The sequence below is a fragment of the Psammomys obesus genome, unplaced genomic scaffold (assembly GCF_907164565.1).
Source record: "Psammomys obesus unplaced genomic scaffold, mPsaObe1.curated_primary_1811, whole genome shotgun sequence".
Classification (NCBI taxonomy): domain Eukaryota; kingdom Metazoa; phylum Chordata; class Mammalia; order Rodentia; family Muridae; genus Psammomys; species Psammomys obesus.
Genome location: NW_026592710.1, coordinates 3,425,539 through 3,441,843, shown reverse-complemented (window position 1 = coordinate 3,441,843; position 16,305 = coordinate 3,425,539). Strand labels below are relative to the sequence as shown.

The 16,305-nt window shown below is 53.3% G+C and overlaps 1 protein-coding gene and 1 pseudogene across 4 annotated transcripts in view; one reads left to right on the top strand and one right to left on the bottom strand.

Annotated features, from left to right (window-relative positions):
* Nucleotides 1–16,305, top strand: part of Nphp4 (nephrocystin 4) — a 115,429-nt gene that overhangs the window by 52,418 nt on the left and 46,706 nt on the right. For 3 of the 4 annotated variants that reach the window (XM_055615152.1, XM_055615154.1, XM_055615155.1), the window contains exons 12-16: nucleotides 6,981–7,045; nucleotides 8,431–8,547; nucleotides 9,205–9,356; nucleotides 9,464–9,655; nucleotides 10,183–10,370. In XM_055615152.1, coding sequence (XP_055471127.1) covers nucleotides 6,981–7,045; nucleotides 8,431–8,547; nucleotides 9,205–9,356; nucleotides 9,464–9,655; nucleotides 10,183–10,370 — 714 coding nt within the window. The remainder of the gene's footprint in view (nucleotides 1–6,980; nucleotides 7,046–8,430; nucleotides 8,548–9,204; nucleotides 9,357–9,463; nucleotides 9,656–10,182; nucleotides 10,371–16,305) is intronic. The other variant, XM_055615153.1, reaches the window with a different exon arrangement.
* On the bottom strand, nucleotides 13,512–15,509 carry LOC129682680 (nucleolin-like; annotated as a pseudogene).

Below are 16,305 nucleotides of genomic sequence, written 5' to 3'. Positions count from 1 at the left end.
CACACACACACACACACACACACACACACACACACACACACACACACGCACACACACACATTAAAGAACAAAGCTTTAGAAACGGTAGGAAAATGGAGACATTTAATGTGACATAGCCAGAGGTGATGTACAGCAGCCACAGAGCCCAGGACTCTGACATCTGCCGCAACAGAGAGGCGCGGACCCCAGCAGTGCAGTCAGAGGGGCCCTGGCTGTCCTTAGGGTTTGTTTTTTTTTTTTTTTTTGGGTCTGAGACAGGGTTTCTCTGTGTAACCCGGGCTTGTCTTGGAACTTGTGTTGTAGACCAGGCTGCCCGAAATTCACTGAGAGCCACCTGCTTCTGCCTCCCAAGTGCTGGGATCACAGGCGTGCGTCACTGTGCCCAGCAGCCTTGGCTGTTCTTCACTGTAGTTCTTTTATTTTATTTTTAATTATGTATGTCTCTGTGCGTTTGTGAGCTCAGTGCCAGTCATAGCTAGGAAACCGTATTGGGTCTCCTCAAGCTGGCGTCACAGGCAGTTGGGAGCCACTGCATGTGGGTCCTGGAACTGAGCTAGGTTCTCTGCAGGAGCAATGCTTGCTCTTAACTGCTGAGCCATCTCGCCAGCCCCTGCCCTTGCCACCTTCTCCCACAAATGTTAAATTGTGCCTGTGGAGCCGAGACTATGGCTTAGTGGCAGCATGTGTGAGACCCTAAGCTCAGTTGTCAGCCCAAACAAACAAACAAACAAACAAACAAACAAACAAACAGACACATGTGTGCTTAGCCACATGGGGTGTCAGGGCTGCTGCATTATTCCCTTGACACAGGGTCTCTCGCTGAACCTGGAGCTAGGCTGGAGGTCAGCAGCCCAGTGAGCCTGTCTCCATCAGACAGCGCTGGGCTTACAGACAGCCTGTGTCTGGGCTGTCTTCATGTGTGCGGGAACAGCAAGTGCTCTTCTCCAGGGAGCCGTCACCCAAGCCCCATGACCTCTTAGTACCCAAGAATTTAAAAGCAGCCTAGGAATGGATAAGTAAGCTGATTTATTCGCCAGATAAGTGAAAGAAAGAGACAAAAGAAGGAATCTCATTGGCTCATGTGGTAGGAGAGCCAGAGGCAGGACTGATGGTAAGTGTGGCAGGATCCCAGGACCGACACTGTCCCCATCTGTCCTCCTGCCTCCTCCCCATGCTCTCTCCCCTCCTTTCAGCTCTGTTTTCTGCAGAACTGGCTTCTTGCCAGAAGTTTCTCTGTGCTCTGAGCCCAGGCACTCCAGGATAATCCTTGGATTAAGGGATTCCAACAGAGCATGTGTCACTTTGTTCCAGGAGGGTTTTGAGGTGCTGTGCTACCCCTTTATGAACATCATGGCTGACAGGGGCCTGAGGACAGGGGGTAGGATAGGGATGGGGTGGGGACAGGGTCACACACCCGCTCTGGGTATGTGGTGAGGGGTACGGGGCGGCTCTCCACAGGAATGTCCTCAGAGAGGGAGAGCAATTGGAAGGTGTTGGGGCCTCAGTGCGCTTACATCATTTCAGCTCTGCCCAGCTCTGCCCTGTCTGTGGGGGCCACATGCACCTCGGTCTGCCCCACCCTTCTCCAGCTGCTGCTAGGCAAATGAAGAAACGTCTGCTTTCTCCCTGCTTGAGAAGAACCCATTGGCCAACGGCCTGTCAGCAGCCCCTGTGAGGAGGTGGGTAGGGAGGGATTGGACAGGTGAGCTGGGGCTGAGGGGTCAGCAGAGAGGCAAGGTTAGAGCTCACCTGCCCACCCTGAGTGTTCCCTCTCAGCTCAGAGCTCTCCTGAGTGAGCGGGCTGGCGTTGCTTTTCTCTGGGACACTCGGGCAACATTTTGAGTTCTGAAGAAGCAGAGAGCTCTTGCCCTCGCTCAGGTCTTCACAGAAAGGTTCTCTGTCTCCACAGAGGGATTCGTTTTAGTTTCTGTGGCATCAGGAACAGTTCTGTAGTACAGTATCACAGCGGCATGACTGCATGGTTGGGATCTGACTTTGTTTGGCTTATTTAATTTGGATTTATGGCTGCACTCATGTCATTTAATACAATCTCTCCACCCTGCTTCAGGCTTGAAAATCATTGCCTCCCAGGACCCCAGTATAAGAGGCTTAAATATCCACTAGCGTCTAACTTTGCAGACCTCAGTGTCACGCCAGCTTACACAGCTCCTCTGGAAATCTTAATGATCTGTGGCTGTCACTTTAAGTGAGGTATTCGGGCTTTCCCTTATGGATCATCCTTTTGATTTTCCCTATAAAGCTGACAGGCAGAGGGGTCTGTTCATCACCAGCAGTAGGAGAGCAAGCCCTGAGCCACTAGAGGGCGCTCAGGTCGCACTTTTGATTAAACGTGGAATTTCCTTGACCCATATTTTGCTTCTGAGTGTTCCAGTGGTGACAGCATTTGGATTGTTTGCTCGGTAGATATGAAAACAGTCCTGTAACAGGGGTCATCACAACACATTGCCGTGTTTCCCAGGACACATGTGGTTAGATCCAGCCAGCTGCCGCTGTGCTGTGTAGCTTCTCAGGACAGGTGGCAATGGCTGTGCGTTGGGGGAGCCTGGTCATCCACAGAAGAGGGGGAGAGGTTTTTGGCCAGCTTGGACACAGCCGTAGAATCTCCAGGGCGTTTGTTGTAGAAGGCTGGCACGGGTGTGGAGAGTGGCCTCTGTCAGCGAACTGAGCTGAGCTGACTGTCAGTAGCGTGGACTGGTCACTGGCTTTGCTGTTCCATGAGGCCTGTGGTCTGAGTTTGCTTGGGTGCAGGCCCACGCCCACCCTGTCACCAGGTTCTTCCTTTATCTCTTAGTTTTCCCATTTCCCATCCCTGTGATCAAAGCCCCAGACAGGATGGCTTAGCTGCAGATATCAGGGAATAAAGGCCTTTCGGGAGGGTTTGCCTTGTGAATCCCTGGCACCCAGAGCCCATTAGCGCTGACTCATCCTTTATCCCCACAGTCTGATGACAGGGAGCCACTCTTGCTGCCTGTCTTCAGGTCTAATGACCATCTCATTAGGGCCCAGGTCCTTTCCTCCTCTCCCCCTGTGTGATGGGCCACACTGTCGCCCTCAGCCTCCACCTTCTCCAGCTGCTGCTTGTTGCTAGGCAACTGCCTCCTGCCACTCTCCTCTCTTGCTCCACCCTTGGGGCTTCTGCCCTCCTGTCTTGTGGCTGACCACAGGTGACCATGGTCTGGGCCCTCCTTACCCACACTCCTCTACCCCACATGCTTCCCAGCCCCTGGGTGCAGCCCTCTCAGGAAGGGAGGTGGGCTTGGGGGTGGAGTGCCCTGAGCTGCCAAGGCCATCTGCAGGAAGATGCCATGCTAACCCGCCCATCTTCCCGGAAAGAGCATGCCCAGCCTCCGCAGGGTCTGTTGTACTGAGGACCCCAGTACCGCCAGCCCTGGGGCAGCGGTGGAGGTTAGCTCCTTCCTTGTCTTGGCATTTTTCTGTGGTCGTTGTCTAAGTACAGGCATGTGACAGACTGGACGCGTGGGTCAGAGGGACAGGAGGGTAAAGGTGAGAAAGGACCATCCTGTCCGCTGTCATGTGGCACGGACCTTGCGCATTGAGAGGTGGATGGCTCGAGTGGACAAATGACCGTTAGTGGCTCCTGAGGTGATGCGATGGGTGAGGCCCCCTCTCCTGAGCCCCTGCGCATCGGCGAGGTGACAGCGGGAGTGAGAGGGTTGCTGTGGGACGGCACTGCCTCGTGCCCCAGTCCCCATCTTTGGTGGGCACTGTGAATGAGCAGCTCAGGAGCAGCTCAGGGCACACTCACCCGCCCGGAGGGACACCAGCCAGCTGTGATAATGGATGTGGTGGAGAGCACTGCACGGCTGGGTTGGTAGCGGCATCACCCCCCGAGTGACGGGGTCCAGCTTGCGTGGGAAGGCTAAAGCACGCTGACATCGGCCCAGGCTGGAGGGAGGCAGCCCAGTGTGTCCAGGCCGTCTCCGGATGACCGCACTGCAGCCCCTCTCTCGTTAGGGGCATGCTGCACAGAAGGTGGGGCCACACATGCCTGGGGACTCTGAGTGACCACCCAGATTGGGGTCAGAGCACAGGCTCCTGCCTGGCCTTTGGGGGCCCTCGCTTGGTCAGGTGGAGGCAAACTGGGCTGGACAGCGGGGCTTTTGTGACACAGTTCTTGGCATGTGGAAACCATGGAGGGTAAGAAAGCATCAGGACCAGCCGGACAGTGTCCGGGCAGGACGTGGAGCCCGCTGAGGCCAGGAGTTGCCTCCCTTGTGTCTGGCAATTAACCGGCAGCCACCACGATGTCTGGGGACCACCGATGCTGCCCTTCGCACTGCATATGCTTGTGTGCACTGCGCGGCACCGGCCACATGCTCTCAGTCCTCCGGGTCTGAGTGCTCCCCATAGTGGCCAGGCCATTGCTTAAGCTCAGAGGCTCAGGCACTGGCAAATGCTATCTCAGCCCAGCCTTCGCGGAGGGCACCTTCTGTGGCGAGGCCGTTGCAGGCCAGCAGCTCCTGGCTGTGGAGCCCGTGTGCAGGCGGCGCTGATGGGTGGAGCCCTTTGTTCATGCCGGCAGGTGGGTGCAGTGCTGAGGCCAGTGCCTGGCAGTCAGCGAGGAGCCAGCGAGCTTGCAGCAGGCCGGCCAGCCGCACATGCCGCTCCCGTCCTCGCCTCGGCAAACAGCTGGAACCCTGCGGTGCATTTGGTCACCAGCTCTTCTCACTGTGAGCTCACCTTGCTGCCCTGGCAGGGTCATCACACCAGCAGCCCTCCTCGCCCTGGGGGCTCCACGTGTGCTGGGCACGTTGCAGCAGCAGGTCTTCCCAGCAGACACGCCCTTCCCGTGGGGCCGTAGGGTTCCTCCCAAGCCTGTGTTTCTCCAGGGTGTGGGTTGGACCCTCAGGGCCCGCGCTCACAGCAGGTGTCATGGGAGGGCTGCCCGAGCCTTTTAAAGGCTGTTTTAACCCTCTCAGAAGGTAAAATTGCACGGTAAGTCACAACATAAAGAATTACCTGAAGAAACATACCAGGCAATACCCAAATTTGAGCCTGTGGGGGGAGCCGTAATGGGCCCTGGAAGCACCACCTCCGGACACCCAGCCTTCCCTCACCCGAGGCCGAGCCTGAGTGCTGGCGTGCTCTCGGCTAAGGATAATGGAGCCATCTCCTGCAATTTTTCCTCTTTACTAAAATCAGCCAGCTGAGTTTCCCGAGTGCCCTTTTAGGGAACAAAGTAGAGCCTTCCTGTTTCATCTTTAGGCTGTTTGAGGAGGAGAGAAGGTCTCGGGTGAGGTACCCTGTGCTGGCCGGCTGGGTGGCAGCACCCACACTTGCCTCCAGAGAGCTGAGACTGTCCTGGGGAAACAGCCAGCCGGGCTTGTCTTTGGCTCCCCCAAAGCAGAGCAGCTGGTTCCTCAGACCACTGGCTCCTCAGACAGGAGTGTCTGGGTCGCTGGGAACCTTGTTGGCTGACACGTTAGGAGAGGGTGGGTGAGTGGACACTTCCCAGGTGGCCGCTGGGCCATAAGCTGCACCGGCCAGGCTGGGCAGTTGGGTCTCCTTTTGTGGCTGGTTTCTACTTCCATTCCTGGAACTCCCTGCTGTCTTGCCCCCATCAGTGAGCCCCCACGAGGCCGGGGACAAAATGCAGTGTCTCAGAAGGGCCTTCTGGAAAGCAGCCAGGAGAGGCTAGGCAATGTGTGGTCGAAGGCCGCTGCCGTGCGGGGCTTAAGCAGTATGCTCAGTGTGTTTCCTCCTCAGTAGCGAGTGTGCTGGCCTCGTTTTTGTTTTGTTGCTTCCCAGAATGCAGCAGGAGGCTGTGGGGCATTCTCTGTGCAGGCAGTACAGAGGCAGGGACCCGAGGCTGCCTGCTCTGGGGCCACAGTGGACTTTGGGACGTATGAGAGATTCATTCGTGGCACTTGGGGGCCGGATGGAGACAGGGCTGCAGGCGTCCTAGGGGATGAAGGGAGAGCTGTGTGAGGGTCTGGTGTCTCTTGTTGGCCCCTCGAGTGTTGGACAAGGCCCAGGGCGAGGGCACAGTTTTTCCAGAACTCGAAGGCCACTCAAGGATAAGGTCCCCTAGAATCGGTCACTGTCTCATCAGTGGGGACTGTAGTGAGCCAGGCAAGGAGGGGACATGAAGCTGGAGATGGGAGCTGTGACCTTATGTGCTGGAGTCAGGCCACTCCACAGGGACATGGCACTCCGCCACACCCTAGTCTCTTGGGGCAGGCAGAGGTGGCTCTCCCTGTAGGATGGCCTGGGGTCTCATTGAGACAGCGCCCACTGTTGGTAGGAAGTTGTGACCACGGAGCTGCAGGAAAATGGTGGCACGAGGGAAGCAGCTGTGTGGAATATGGCTGTGATGAGCCGCACACACCAAGCCCAGCCTCACTCTGGGCTTGATGACTGCTGTAGAGCAGTGAGTGCAGGCGGCCCAACAGAGGAGAGGGGCAGTCTGGAGAGGGCCCCTTGGATCGCTGGGGCATTGGCCCCTCAAGGGGAACAGCTGTTCTCAGCACATTGTTCTGGGGAATTTAATGGCTGGCTGGCTTTGACTTTCTAAAGGTGCACCCGCATCATGCATGAGGAAGGGCCTGGGGCGGGCAGTGCTCAGGAGGTGGCATTGAGCCCATGAGCCAAGTCACAGCCTTGGCACTACTATGCCAGGCATCCCCCAGAGCTGGGCACTCCCAAGGCAGTAGGTGTGAGTGGTGGAGAGCCTTCAGTACTGGAGCAGTGTGTCAGAGAGCTCGAGTACCTAGGGACCAGAGTGTCCAGGATCCATGGTCCTGTCGCACGTGGCCCACACTTAGCAAGGCTGCTTGCTGCACCGGGAAGGAATGGGCAGAGTGGGTGTGAGGATGCAGCCTTGCCTCAGTCCGTCCAGGCACAGTTCACGCACACAGCCAGTTATGATGGAGTAGAGAAACCCAGTGGACTCTGGGCCCTGGGCCTGCAGAGGCTGATGGCCCCTTGTGCTCCCCCAGCCCCAGGTACGCCAGCACCAGCCCAGGACCTTGCTGCAATCCAGGACTCTCCTGTGGGACCAGGGGTAAGTCCAGGCTCACAGGGAAGGGCGTGTACATATTCTAGAACAAGGGGTGGGGGAGCTTGGGGCCTAAGAAAGGACTCCGTTTGCATGCTGGGGCTGTGGGTGCCTTTGGTCCCCCCTGCTCTTTCCTGCAGCCTGCCTCAACTGCTGACTTGAAAGTCCAGCTGCCAGTCTGGTGGCTCCCTGCCCAGTTAGTGATCCTGGACCTTGCCACCCACACTTCAAATGTCATGTTCTCCCAGTGGCGAGGCTTGTTGAGCCAGTATCACTGACGGCCTGAGACATGGGAACCTGGCCTCCCAGGGTGGCACAGACACCAGGCAGCAGCAGGCCCATGAGCTGCCACTTGGTGCTGGCAGATTCTGGACCACATCTGACAGAGGCAGGATGTCTGGACAGCCATCTGCCTACCAGACAGCACTCACCTCCATAGTCTAGAACTTTGTGTGTGAAAACATCAGTTCTTCCTGGCTGGGTCACTGGCAGCTGGGCAGGCAGGGGGCTGTTGTGTCCCTTGGCCCTGGCTGGCTTTGGCTTCGTCCTGAAAATGGGCTTTTAGAAAAACCAAATCCAAGGTGCAGTCTGTTAGCCTCTTGCCGGCCTGATAGTCTGAAGGGCACTGAATGGACCCCCTTCCCATGCCCCAGGAATGTTGCCCGGTGCCCACTGCTTCTGCCCTCATCCTGCTGAGCCCTCCTCGGGGCTAGCCGTCCTTGCTGGTAGGTGCTACCCCTCAGAAGTGTGCCCTGGAAGTAGAGTCCAGCTGTGAGACGCATGTGCAGCCGCCTTACCCCACCCGTTCCACCCCTGCCTTCTGATACCAGCATTCATGTGCCGCCGGGAACTTAAACTTCTGGAGGTGGCTTAGCCCAGCCCTTGAGGCCATTTTACCCTACTTCGGTGAGGAACTGAGGCACAGATCATGCTCTGAAGAGCTGAGGGTGAGAATTCAGTCTGTGGGTCCCTGGTGGCCAGCTGGTGGGGTTACTGCTGTGGTGGGGAGACAGGACAAGGAGCTGAGGGAGCCTTGGGGGTGCAAGGACAGAGTGAAGCCAGAGGGTGTGCTAGCGCCTGATCCTGCAGCAGGAAGGCCCTCCTCTCCACCCGCCTTTGCACTGTGACTGTTGTGATTCAGACCGTGATGTCTGAGAGGCCCCAGCACCACATCTCCGTGTAGTTATGGACTAAGGAGATCTGGAGGCCCGTGGATCTCAGAGCAGCTGCTGGCTGGGAGAGCGCGGGCACCACTGCTGGCGCCGATGCATGGCAGGGGTCTTCCTCTCCCCTGGGGTCTGTGCGGCCATGCACACGCTGCTGTGTGCTGTGGGCTCCGTGCATGCACAGGTGTGCTCAGAGCCTCTCACCCGAGAACTCTTCCCTTGCAGCTGTCGCTCTCCCAGCTGGCAGCGTCCTCACAGTCTCTGGCTCCAGGGAGCTCTTCCAAGCCCCCTCCTCAGCCCCAGGACAGCCCTCAGTCCCAGGAGGGACTCCAGATCCAGACAGTAAGTGTACCCACTTTGTCCTCCTTCCCTTGCCCACACAGCCTCGTCAGCCCTTGATGAGAAGGAAGTCAGCTGTTGGCTTGGTGTCAGGGCCTTGCTCGGGGTGTTCTGTGGGAGGGGAGGGGTAGGTGACTCCCCACCTCAGACATTGGCCACCATTCTGAGTCTGAGACCAGATAGGAATGTGATGCTTGCCATCTACTTGGTGCTCAGGTCTTAGACATCTGGTGTCTTGGCAGTACTGGTCTGCTCAGTGTTTTCCGTTTTTCGAGACAGGGTTTCTCTGTGTGTAGCCCTGGATGTCCTAGAACTTGCTTTGTAGAGCAGGCTGGCCTTGAAGTCGCAGAGATCCGCCTGCCTCTGCCTCCCAAGTCCTGTTTCTCACTGCTTTGTAACTCACAGATGAGGGTGCTGTATAAAATACAAAATGACTGGTTAACCTTGAATTGCAGATAAAAACACAGAATTTTTATAGTTTGGCTCAAGTATTGCATGGGACTGACGGGTGAGATCCCTTCTGTGTTGACAGCTGCTTTGGCCGGTGAACCTACAGAAGCCAAGCCATTTGGGTGGTAAAGCCTTAGACTTGAGCTCCTTTAGGGTCTGTCATTGGCAGGTTCTTGCTGCCTCCTCACCTGAAGCCCCCACCTTGTTCAGCAGGAATCTGTGCTGGAGAGCAGGGTGTCTCACCTGGAAGTGGACCTGAGCCAGCCGGCCTCGGCCCTGGGAACACCCACGGCTGAGCATCTGCAGGAGCTTCCCTTCACTCCTCTGCATGCCCCCATTGTTGTGGGAGCCCAGACCAGGAGGTGAGGCTTGGTGGGGAGGCCTTGGGCCCTCTGGTTTTGATGAGCAGGCTCTCGGAGAGAGGTGTGTGTGGCCCCGGGAACTGAGCTGAAGGGTTTTTCTGTTTCAGTTCCAGAAGCCAGCTCTCCAGAGCTGCAATGGCACTCCTGCAGTCTTCCGGCTTCCCTGAGATTCTCGATGCCAGGCAGCAGCCAGTGGAAGTCGTCAGCCCTGTAGACCCTGTGAGGTTCAGCCCTCAGAAGGAAGAGTCAGATTGCCTTCAGGGGAACGAGATCGTGCTGCAGTTCCTCGCCTTCAGCAGGTGGCGCGTCTCAGGGTGCCCATGCCTCGTGCTCCTGACCCCCTCATGCTGACGGTCTGATGCCCAGCATGCTCTGTGTTCAGGTTTTGCCAGCTGGAGCAGGGTCATCTGTTTTCTGAGCTAATTGACACATGTGTGTGTTTGTAGGGTGGTGGGTAAGCTGATACATGTATATGGTGTGTAACAGAATCAGTAGCCAGCTACCTTCGTCTTAGACGTTGGTGGTTTTCCCGTGCGACCTCAGACCTGTCATCTGTCTTTACCTTATTCTGGCTGGCACCCTCCTTTGTAAATGCCAGAAGCCTTGCTTTGTGCAGTCTTCCGGGCTGATTAAAACCTGGCCCAGTTCTTAGACGCCCATGTGGCTGGGAGCAGCACCTCCAGGCAGGAGGTCACAGCATCTGAAATAGCCACCGTCCTGTCCCCTGAGGGGACAGCCGTGGTGGTTGCAGTGGCCGCTCTGTCCCGTGCGTGTCTTCCCCCGGGAGCTCCTCTGTGGATGCTGATTAGCTCCCTCTCATGTTCAGAGCAGCCCAGGACTGCCCAGGAGCGCCGTGGCCACAGGCTGTGTATCTCACCTTCCAGTTCTACCGTTTCCCACCCGAGACCACACCACGCCTGCAGCTGGTCAAGCTGGACGAGACAGGCACGAGCAGCTCCGGCTCCCTGTCCCACATCCTCGTCCCCATAAATAAAGATGGCTCCTTTGATGCTGGTAAGTGGTGAGCGCACGGATGCTCGTGCTAAGCTTTGAGTGGGACTGTTGTTCCATAAGTTCTTTTCTTTTTATTTGTATGTCCATGTGTCTACGTGTGTGTGTGTCTGCCACTCGTCTGAGTGCCCACGGAGGTTAGAGGAGTTGGAGTGAGACTGGTTGTGAGCCGTCCAATGTGGGGCTTGAGGATCAAATGTCGTTGGAAAAGCAGTAACTGCTCTCCACGGCAGGGCTGGCTCTTCAGCCCCATAAATGTTATCCTCAGGAGAGGTGCGCTCTGTGCTGTTTGCCACATGTACCTCGTGGCTGGCCAGCTGGCCCAGCCCGGGACCTCATTTCACAAGTATTTCTTTACATAGTGCCCCTCCAACTCAGCTTTTGAAAACATAAATTCAATAGTATAATCTCATCTAAGAATTAAAAATAGTTCCCTAATACCATCAGCTATCTTGTCAGTGTTATAGTTGCTGTAAAATATTCATAGTTTAAAACTTAATTTGCCTAGAAATCAGGTCTCATGCTATGAGGTGGCTCAGCGGGTAAAGACAGTTTCTGCCACTCCTGGTGACCCACACGGCGGAAGGAGAGAACTGACTCCTTCAAATTGTTCTCTGACCTTTGCATGTGCAGCATGGGGTGTGTGTGTGTGTGTGTGTCTGTGCACGTGTCTGTGCACATGTGGGCATGTACACACACACACACACACACACACACACACACACACACACACACACACTAGTTGTAATTAAAGACAGAAACAGAGGTGTCGTGCCCCTGCTGTGGGGGGTGGAGCCCTCGCTTGTCAGCTGCGCTGTCTCTGCCATGAGACCCGTCTTTTCCTCAGTCTGAGCCGTGTTGTCCTGCATAGCTTCTGCAACAGTCTAGACTTGTTTTCTGCCTCGTGGCAGTGGCTCACAGAGCGCCCTCTGCTCCCTCCTTGCAGGGTCTCTGGTTTTTCACAGGCGCTTTCGTGGCTGCGGTGTGACACCTTCCTTGCAGCACTGGCTTGCTTTCTCCATGGTGCCGTGTGGCCACTGACTGCACCCACTGGGTGTGGCCACTGACTCTCTGGAGTGTGTGTGTCCACTGCGTGTGGCCGCTCTGCCACGGCTTTCTCGGTGGTGCTGTGGCCTCTGCGTGTGGGCGAGTGTTGTCTTTGGAGAGAACATAAGCATGCCATCTTCTTTGGATACCTCTGCCTAGCAGGCAACTGTCCCATGGTCTGTGCATCTCGGCAGCTGCGAGAAGAGGTGGTTCACTTGGGACAGGCGGGAAAAGCAGTGACAGGGTGTTCTGGTTTCCTCTGGGTGGACAGTGGCTACTGATCCTGGTTTCATTGTAAACCAACAGACTTAAACCACACAAAATAGAAACATACCTGATACATTTTTCCACCTGAGCTCAGTGACACAGCTCACGCTGGGTCTGACCTGCTGCTGTCCTTTGAGGTGGACAGTGATGGGCAAAGTGCACTCAAATTTCCAATGCCAGGAGAAGCAGCATCACAACATTGGCATCTAGGTCTGTGTCATCTGGCTGGAGTACAGACACACCTCTAATCAAGAAGACAGAGGCAAGCAGATCTGAGTTCAAGGTGAGCCTGGTATAGAGCAATTTTCAGGTAAAGAAAAACTTAGGTTCAGGTGTGAGGGTGCATGCCTTCCCAAACAATGAAGGTAAAGTTAGTTTGTAGAAGGACGCTCCCATGTTTGAAAGTGATGCCTAATTGAGTGGCAGGAAAGGTGACACATGAGAGAAGATTTGACAGAATAGGATTATGCCCAAATCTCAGGAGAACAAAGAGGAAAGGGAAGCTACTTAAGAGAATGACATGGAGAGTGAGGAGAGAGGAAGCAGTTTTACCAGGACAGTAATAGATAGGTTGCAGAGAAAGAACACAGGTGAAGACCCAGTGAACTAGAGAATTAGAAGGAGCCAGATGTGCTGGAGTTAGTTTGAGGCCAAAGCAGAGCAATTCAGAGGCTGAGAGAGAAAGGCCAGATTGAATAAGTTAGCTGGGGGAGGAGTCTGAGCCGGAACAGCTGAGTTGAACCTGCCAGCACAGAGCTCAGAGAGAACAGGAAAGGGTGAGCTTATTAAGCAGTAAGCCTCAGAGGCTAAAAACATTCCAGGTCTAGGTTAGATTGTATGGAGGCTATAAGCTTCCAGGACTAGGCCTAGGTTAGCAGGCGGAGACAGTGAGCCTCGAGACAATAATTGAAACGTGAATAAAAGTCCTTTCACAGGGCTCAGCTGGGTGGTTGCCTTGGGGATCACAGGCACAAAAAGCAAAACTCCCTGTTTCTTTCCAAGGTCAATTAGTGGAGTCAGACGGCACAGATCAGAACATCTCTTTATGTTTATTTATGACAAAGCAGCTATGGGGACAGGCACCCCGAGAGGCTTCCACCCCTGAAGGGCTTAGACTGCCGTGGTGGCGGGGCACAGCTGTAACAGCCGCCTGGCACCCTGTGGCCGGCTGCAGCCTTTCTGCTTGCCTGAGCCCCTTTGGAGTCCAGCCTCTGCTCCTCCTGTGTCATGGCGGAGAGCAGGACAACTCTGTTCCTCTCCTCACCCTGCTGCCCCTGTCCCGAGGAGCAAGAGTGGAGAAGCCAAAGGAGACGCTCCACACGGAGGCCCAAGGCCAGCATTGTGTAGTGTTGGTTCAATTCTTTGGTCTTACCTTTTTTTTTTTTTTTCCAGAGTTTAGGACTTTTAATTTGCGCTAAAGTCTCTGAAGCAAAAAACTGATAAACATTCTTTTACAGCTCCCAACCCAAAAAGAAAAAAAAAAAATAAAATAAAATAAAAGAAAGAAAGAAAAAAAAAAAAAAGAAAGTATTTGTAGGAAATAATGTTTTTGTACATAGGGTATAAATAAATAAATTCAATCATACAGATAGGTGAGCTCTATTACTGATCTTGAAAAAGTTACCTGCTCAATGACAGAGCCTCCCAAGGACATTCCAGGACAGTATAAAGCCATGATAAATGCTATCTTTATTCAGATTCCAAGCAGACCACATGGCCTGTAACCTGTCCTGGAATGTCCTTAGAAGGCTCTGCCACTGAATAGGTAACAGAGAAACACCCCTGAGTCCTTTCTTTAAAATGAAGAGGGAAAGAATGGAATGGAAGGAACTATTCAATCTTCATCTTCTTTCCTTGTGGCTTGAAGTCTCCCCTCCCTCCCCCTCCGCTTCTGCCACCTCGGAAGCCTCCTCTGCCTCCACCTCGGCCATTGAAGCCACCTTCACCCTTAGGTTTGCCCCAGTCCAAGGTAACCTTGTTTCCATCAATTTCTCCATCTTCCAAGTCCTCCTTGGCAACTTTGGCATCTTTCTCACTATTTAAGTCTACAAAACCAAACCCTTTGGAAAAACCAGTTTCCAGATCAGTGACTGTTCTTGCACGGACAGAGCCCTCAAATGGTTGTTTCAAGGTCTCTTCAGTGCTATCCTCAGACAGACCTTTGACAAACAAGAGTTTTGAGTGGCTGACTTCTTGCATTAGGTCATCCCCTCTGTCCTTGTGACTCCAGCCTGATTGTTCTGCCCTCAATTTCCATTTTATTACAGGAATCCAAAACTTCTTTGGCATCTTCAAATGAAGCAAATTTGAGATTTTTCCATGTGGGTTCTGGGACACTTTGATAAAAGTTGATTTCTCAAATACTGAAGAGTCTCTTCTGTTGCACTATAGGAAAGATTACTAAAACCAAAGTTTTTGATTCACCAGCAGCACCCCAAGTGCTGTTCTTTCCACCTCTCTCTTGCCTTTGTCCTTTCTCTTCAGTGTGGTAGAGTGAAACAGATTGCCCATCAGTTTCTGCCCCCTCCTTTTCTTCCAGGTTTTTCTCTGCATCAGCTTCAGACTTAAATTCAACATAAGCAATCCCCTCACTCTTCCCATTCTGGCTGACCGATCTGATCCCCATGGCAGCTTCAAACACTTCTTTTTAATTCATCCTCAGTAATGTTGAAAGAGAGGTTTTTGGCTAAAAGTGTTCTTACAGCTCGAACTTTCTTACTATTCTTCCTTTTGTTTTTTTTTCTAGTTTAATTTCATTGCTGAACACGTTTAAACCAGTGAGCTAGCTCCAAGGCCTTCTCTAGGGCTTCCGCACACACCAAGTACACATAACCAAATTTCCTATTTGTACCAGTTCTCACATACACAACAGCAAGATCATTTTCAGCAAAAAGTTCACTGATTGCAGCTCTTAATTCAGCAACAGGCTTGCTTGGATTAAGGTTTCCAATGAACAGACTGAAAGGTGTAGTTGGTTCTGAGCCTTCTACTTTCTGTTTCTCGGCTTCAGGGGCTTCTTTCTGTTTGGTCATTTCCTTCTTTTGTTTTCCAGGTGCTACTTTAACAGATTCTTCCTCCTCTTCTTTCTCCTCCTCATCTTCCCCATCTTCATTCTCTTCTTCTTCATCATCCTCATCCTCCTTAGTCGCACTCTTGGCTTTTTCAGGAACAACTTTTTTTTTTTTTTTTTTTTTTCCAGGAGCTTTTTTTCCTTTGGCTGGGTGATCTCCATAACTTCTTTTTTTGAGCCATCTTCCTCTTCATCATCATCTTCCTCACCTTTCTCATCCTCATCTTCTGAGGCAGGAGCAGCAGCAGCTGCTGATACTTTTGCTGCTTTTACTGCTTTTACTACTACTGGTGGCTCAAATTCATCTTCCTCCTCCCTTTCCTCTCACCTTCATCCTCTTCCTCATCATCTTCATCACTGTCACCTTCTGCCTCATCACTGTCTTCCTTTTTGGCATTCTTACCATTCTTAGCTCTCTTGGCTGGTGTGACAGCTTCCTTCTTACCAGATGTTGCAGCTTTGGCTGGTGTAACGGCCTTCTTAGGTGGTGTGGCTGTGCCTTTTTGCCTGGGGTAACATTTGCTTTCTTAGCTGGCATGCGAACTGCAACCTTCTTTGTTTGTGAAATGACTACCTTCTTTGCTGGAGTCAGTAGCCTTCTTGCCTTTTTTCTGAGGGATGACAACCTCTTCTTCATTACTGTCATCTTCCTCATCTTCTGACATTTCTTCATCTTCACAATCTTCTGCCTCCATTGGGAGAGGAGCCATTTTCTTGGACTCACCGTGGGTTTTGCTGGCCTTTGTGAGTTTCACCATGATGGTGGGTTACGACAGCATGTGTGGAGAGCGAGCAGCTCAGAAGAGCCTAGGAAGAGCCATTGGAAGTTGATGGTAGCGGTGGTCACTGAAGACTCTGGAGCATGTACAACTGCCTGCCAGCTCGAGCTAGCATCTGAGGCGAAAGACTCTGGCCTTAACTCCTAAGGTCACAGCCAGCCTGGGCTGTGATGTTTCAAGCCCCATGAGGACACAACTGGAAACCAAGATTGCCATATCCTGCAAGGCCGCCTTTCAGAATTGACAGAGGGATGAAGACATTTCAGAACAGAATGGTGACATTTCACAGACCAAAACCTGTGGCTATGAAAGCCAGCACGGCTCAGGATACATGCAGGTAGAATACACAGAGGAAGAAGCACAGTATCCACCAAGACAGCACAGGAAAGAGTAAATCTCCCGTGAGACACTGAACAAAAGAGCTAAGGAAGAGTGAAGCCTGACAGAGCAAACCCTCAAAGCTCTAGAGTGAACAGGGTTGACGAACTGGCCAGAGAAACAGCCAGGAGGTCATAGCAACCAAGATTCACTTATAAATGACAGACGCCATCTTGAACAAATGAACAAGCTAGGACACTACCAGATGCCAAAATACACGAGGAAACTGCAGTGACAGAGGAGCACATACAGTGCCCCGAAAGATACGTAGACAGGAAACCCCACAGCCAAGTGACTGCACGTGTTACAATAATAGTAATGCCCAGTATACCAAGTAGACAGGGGACCCACAGCCAACTGACTGCACGTGTTATATTAAATAGTAATGCCCAGTATA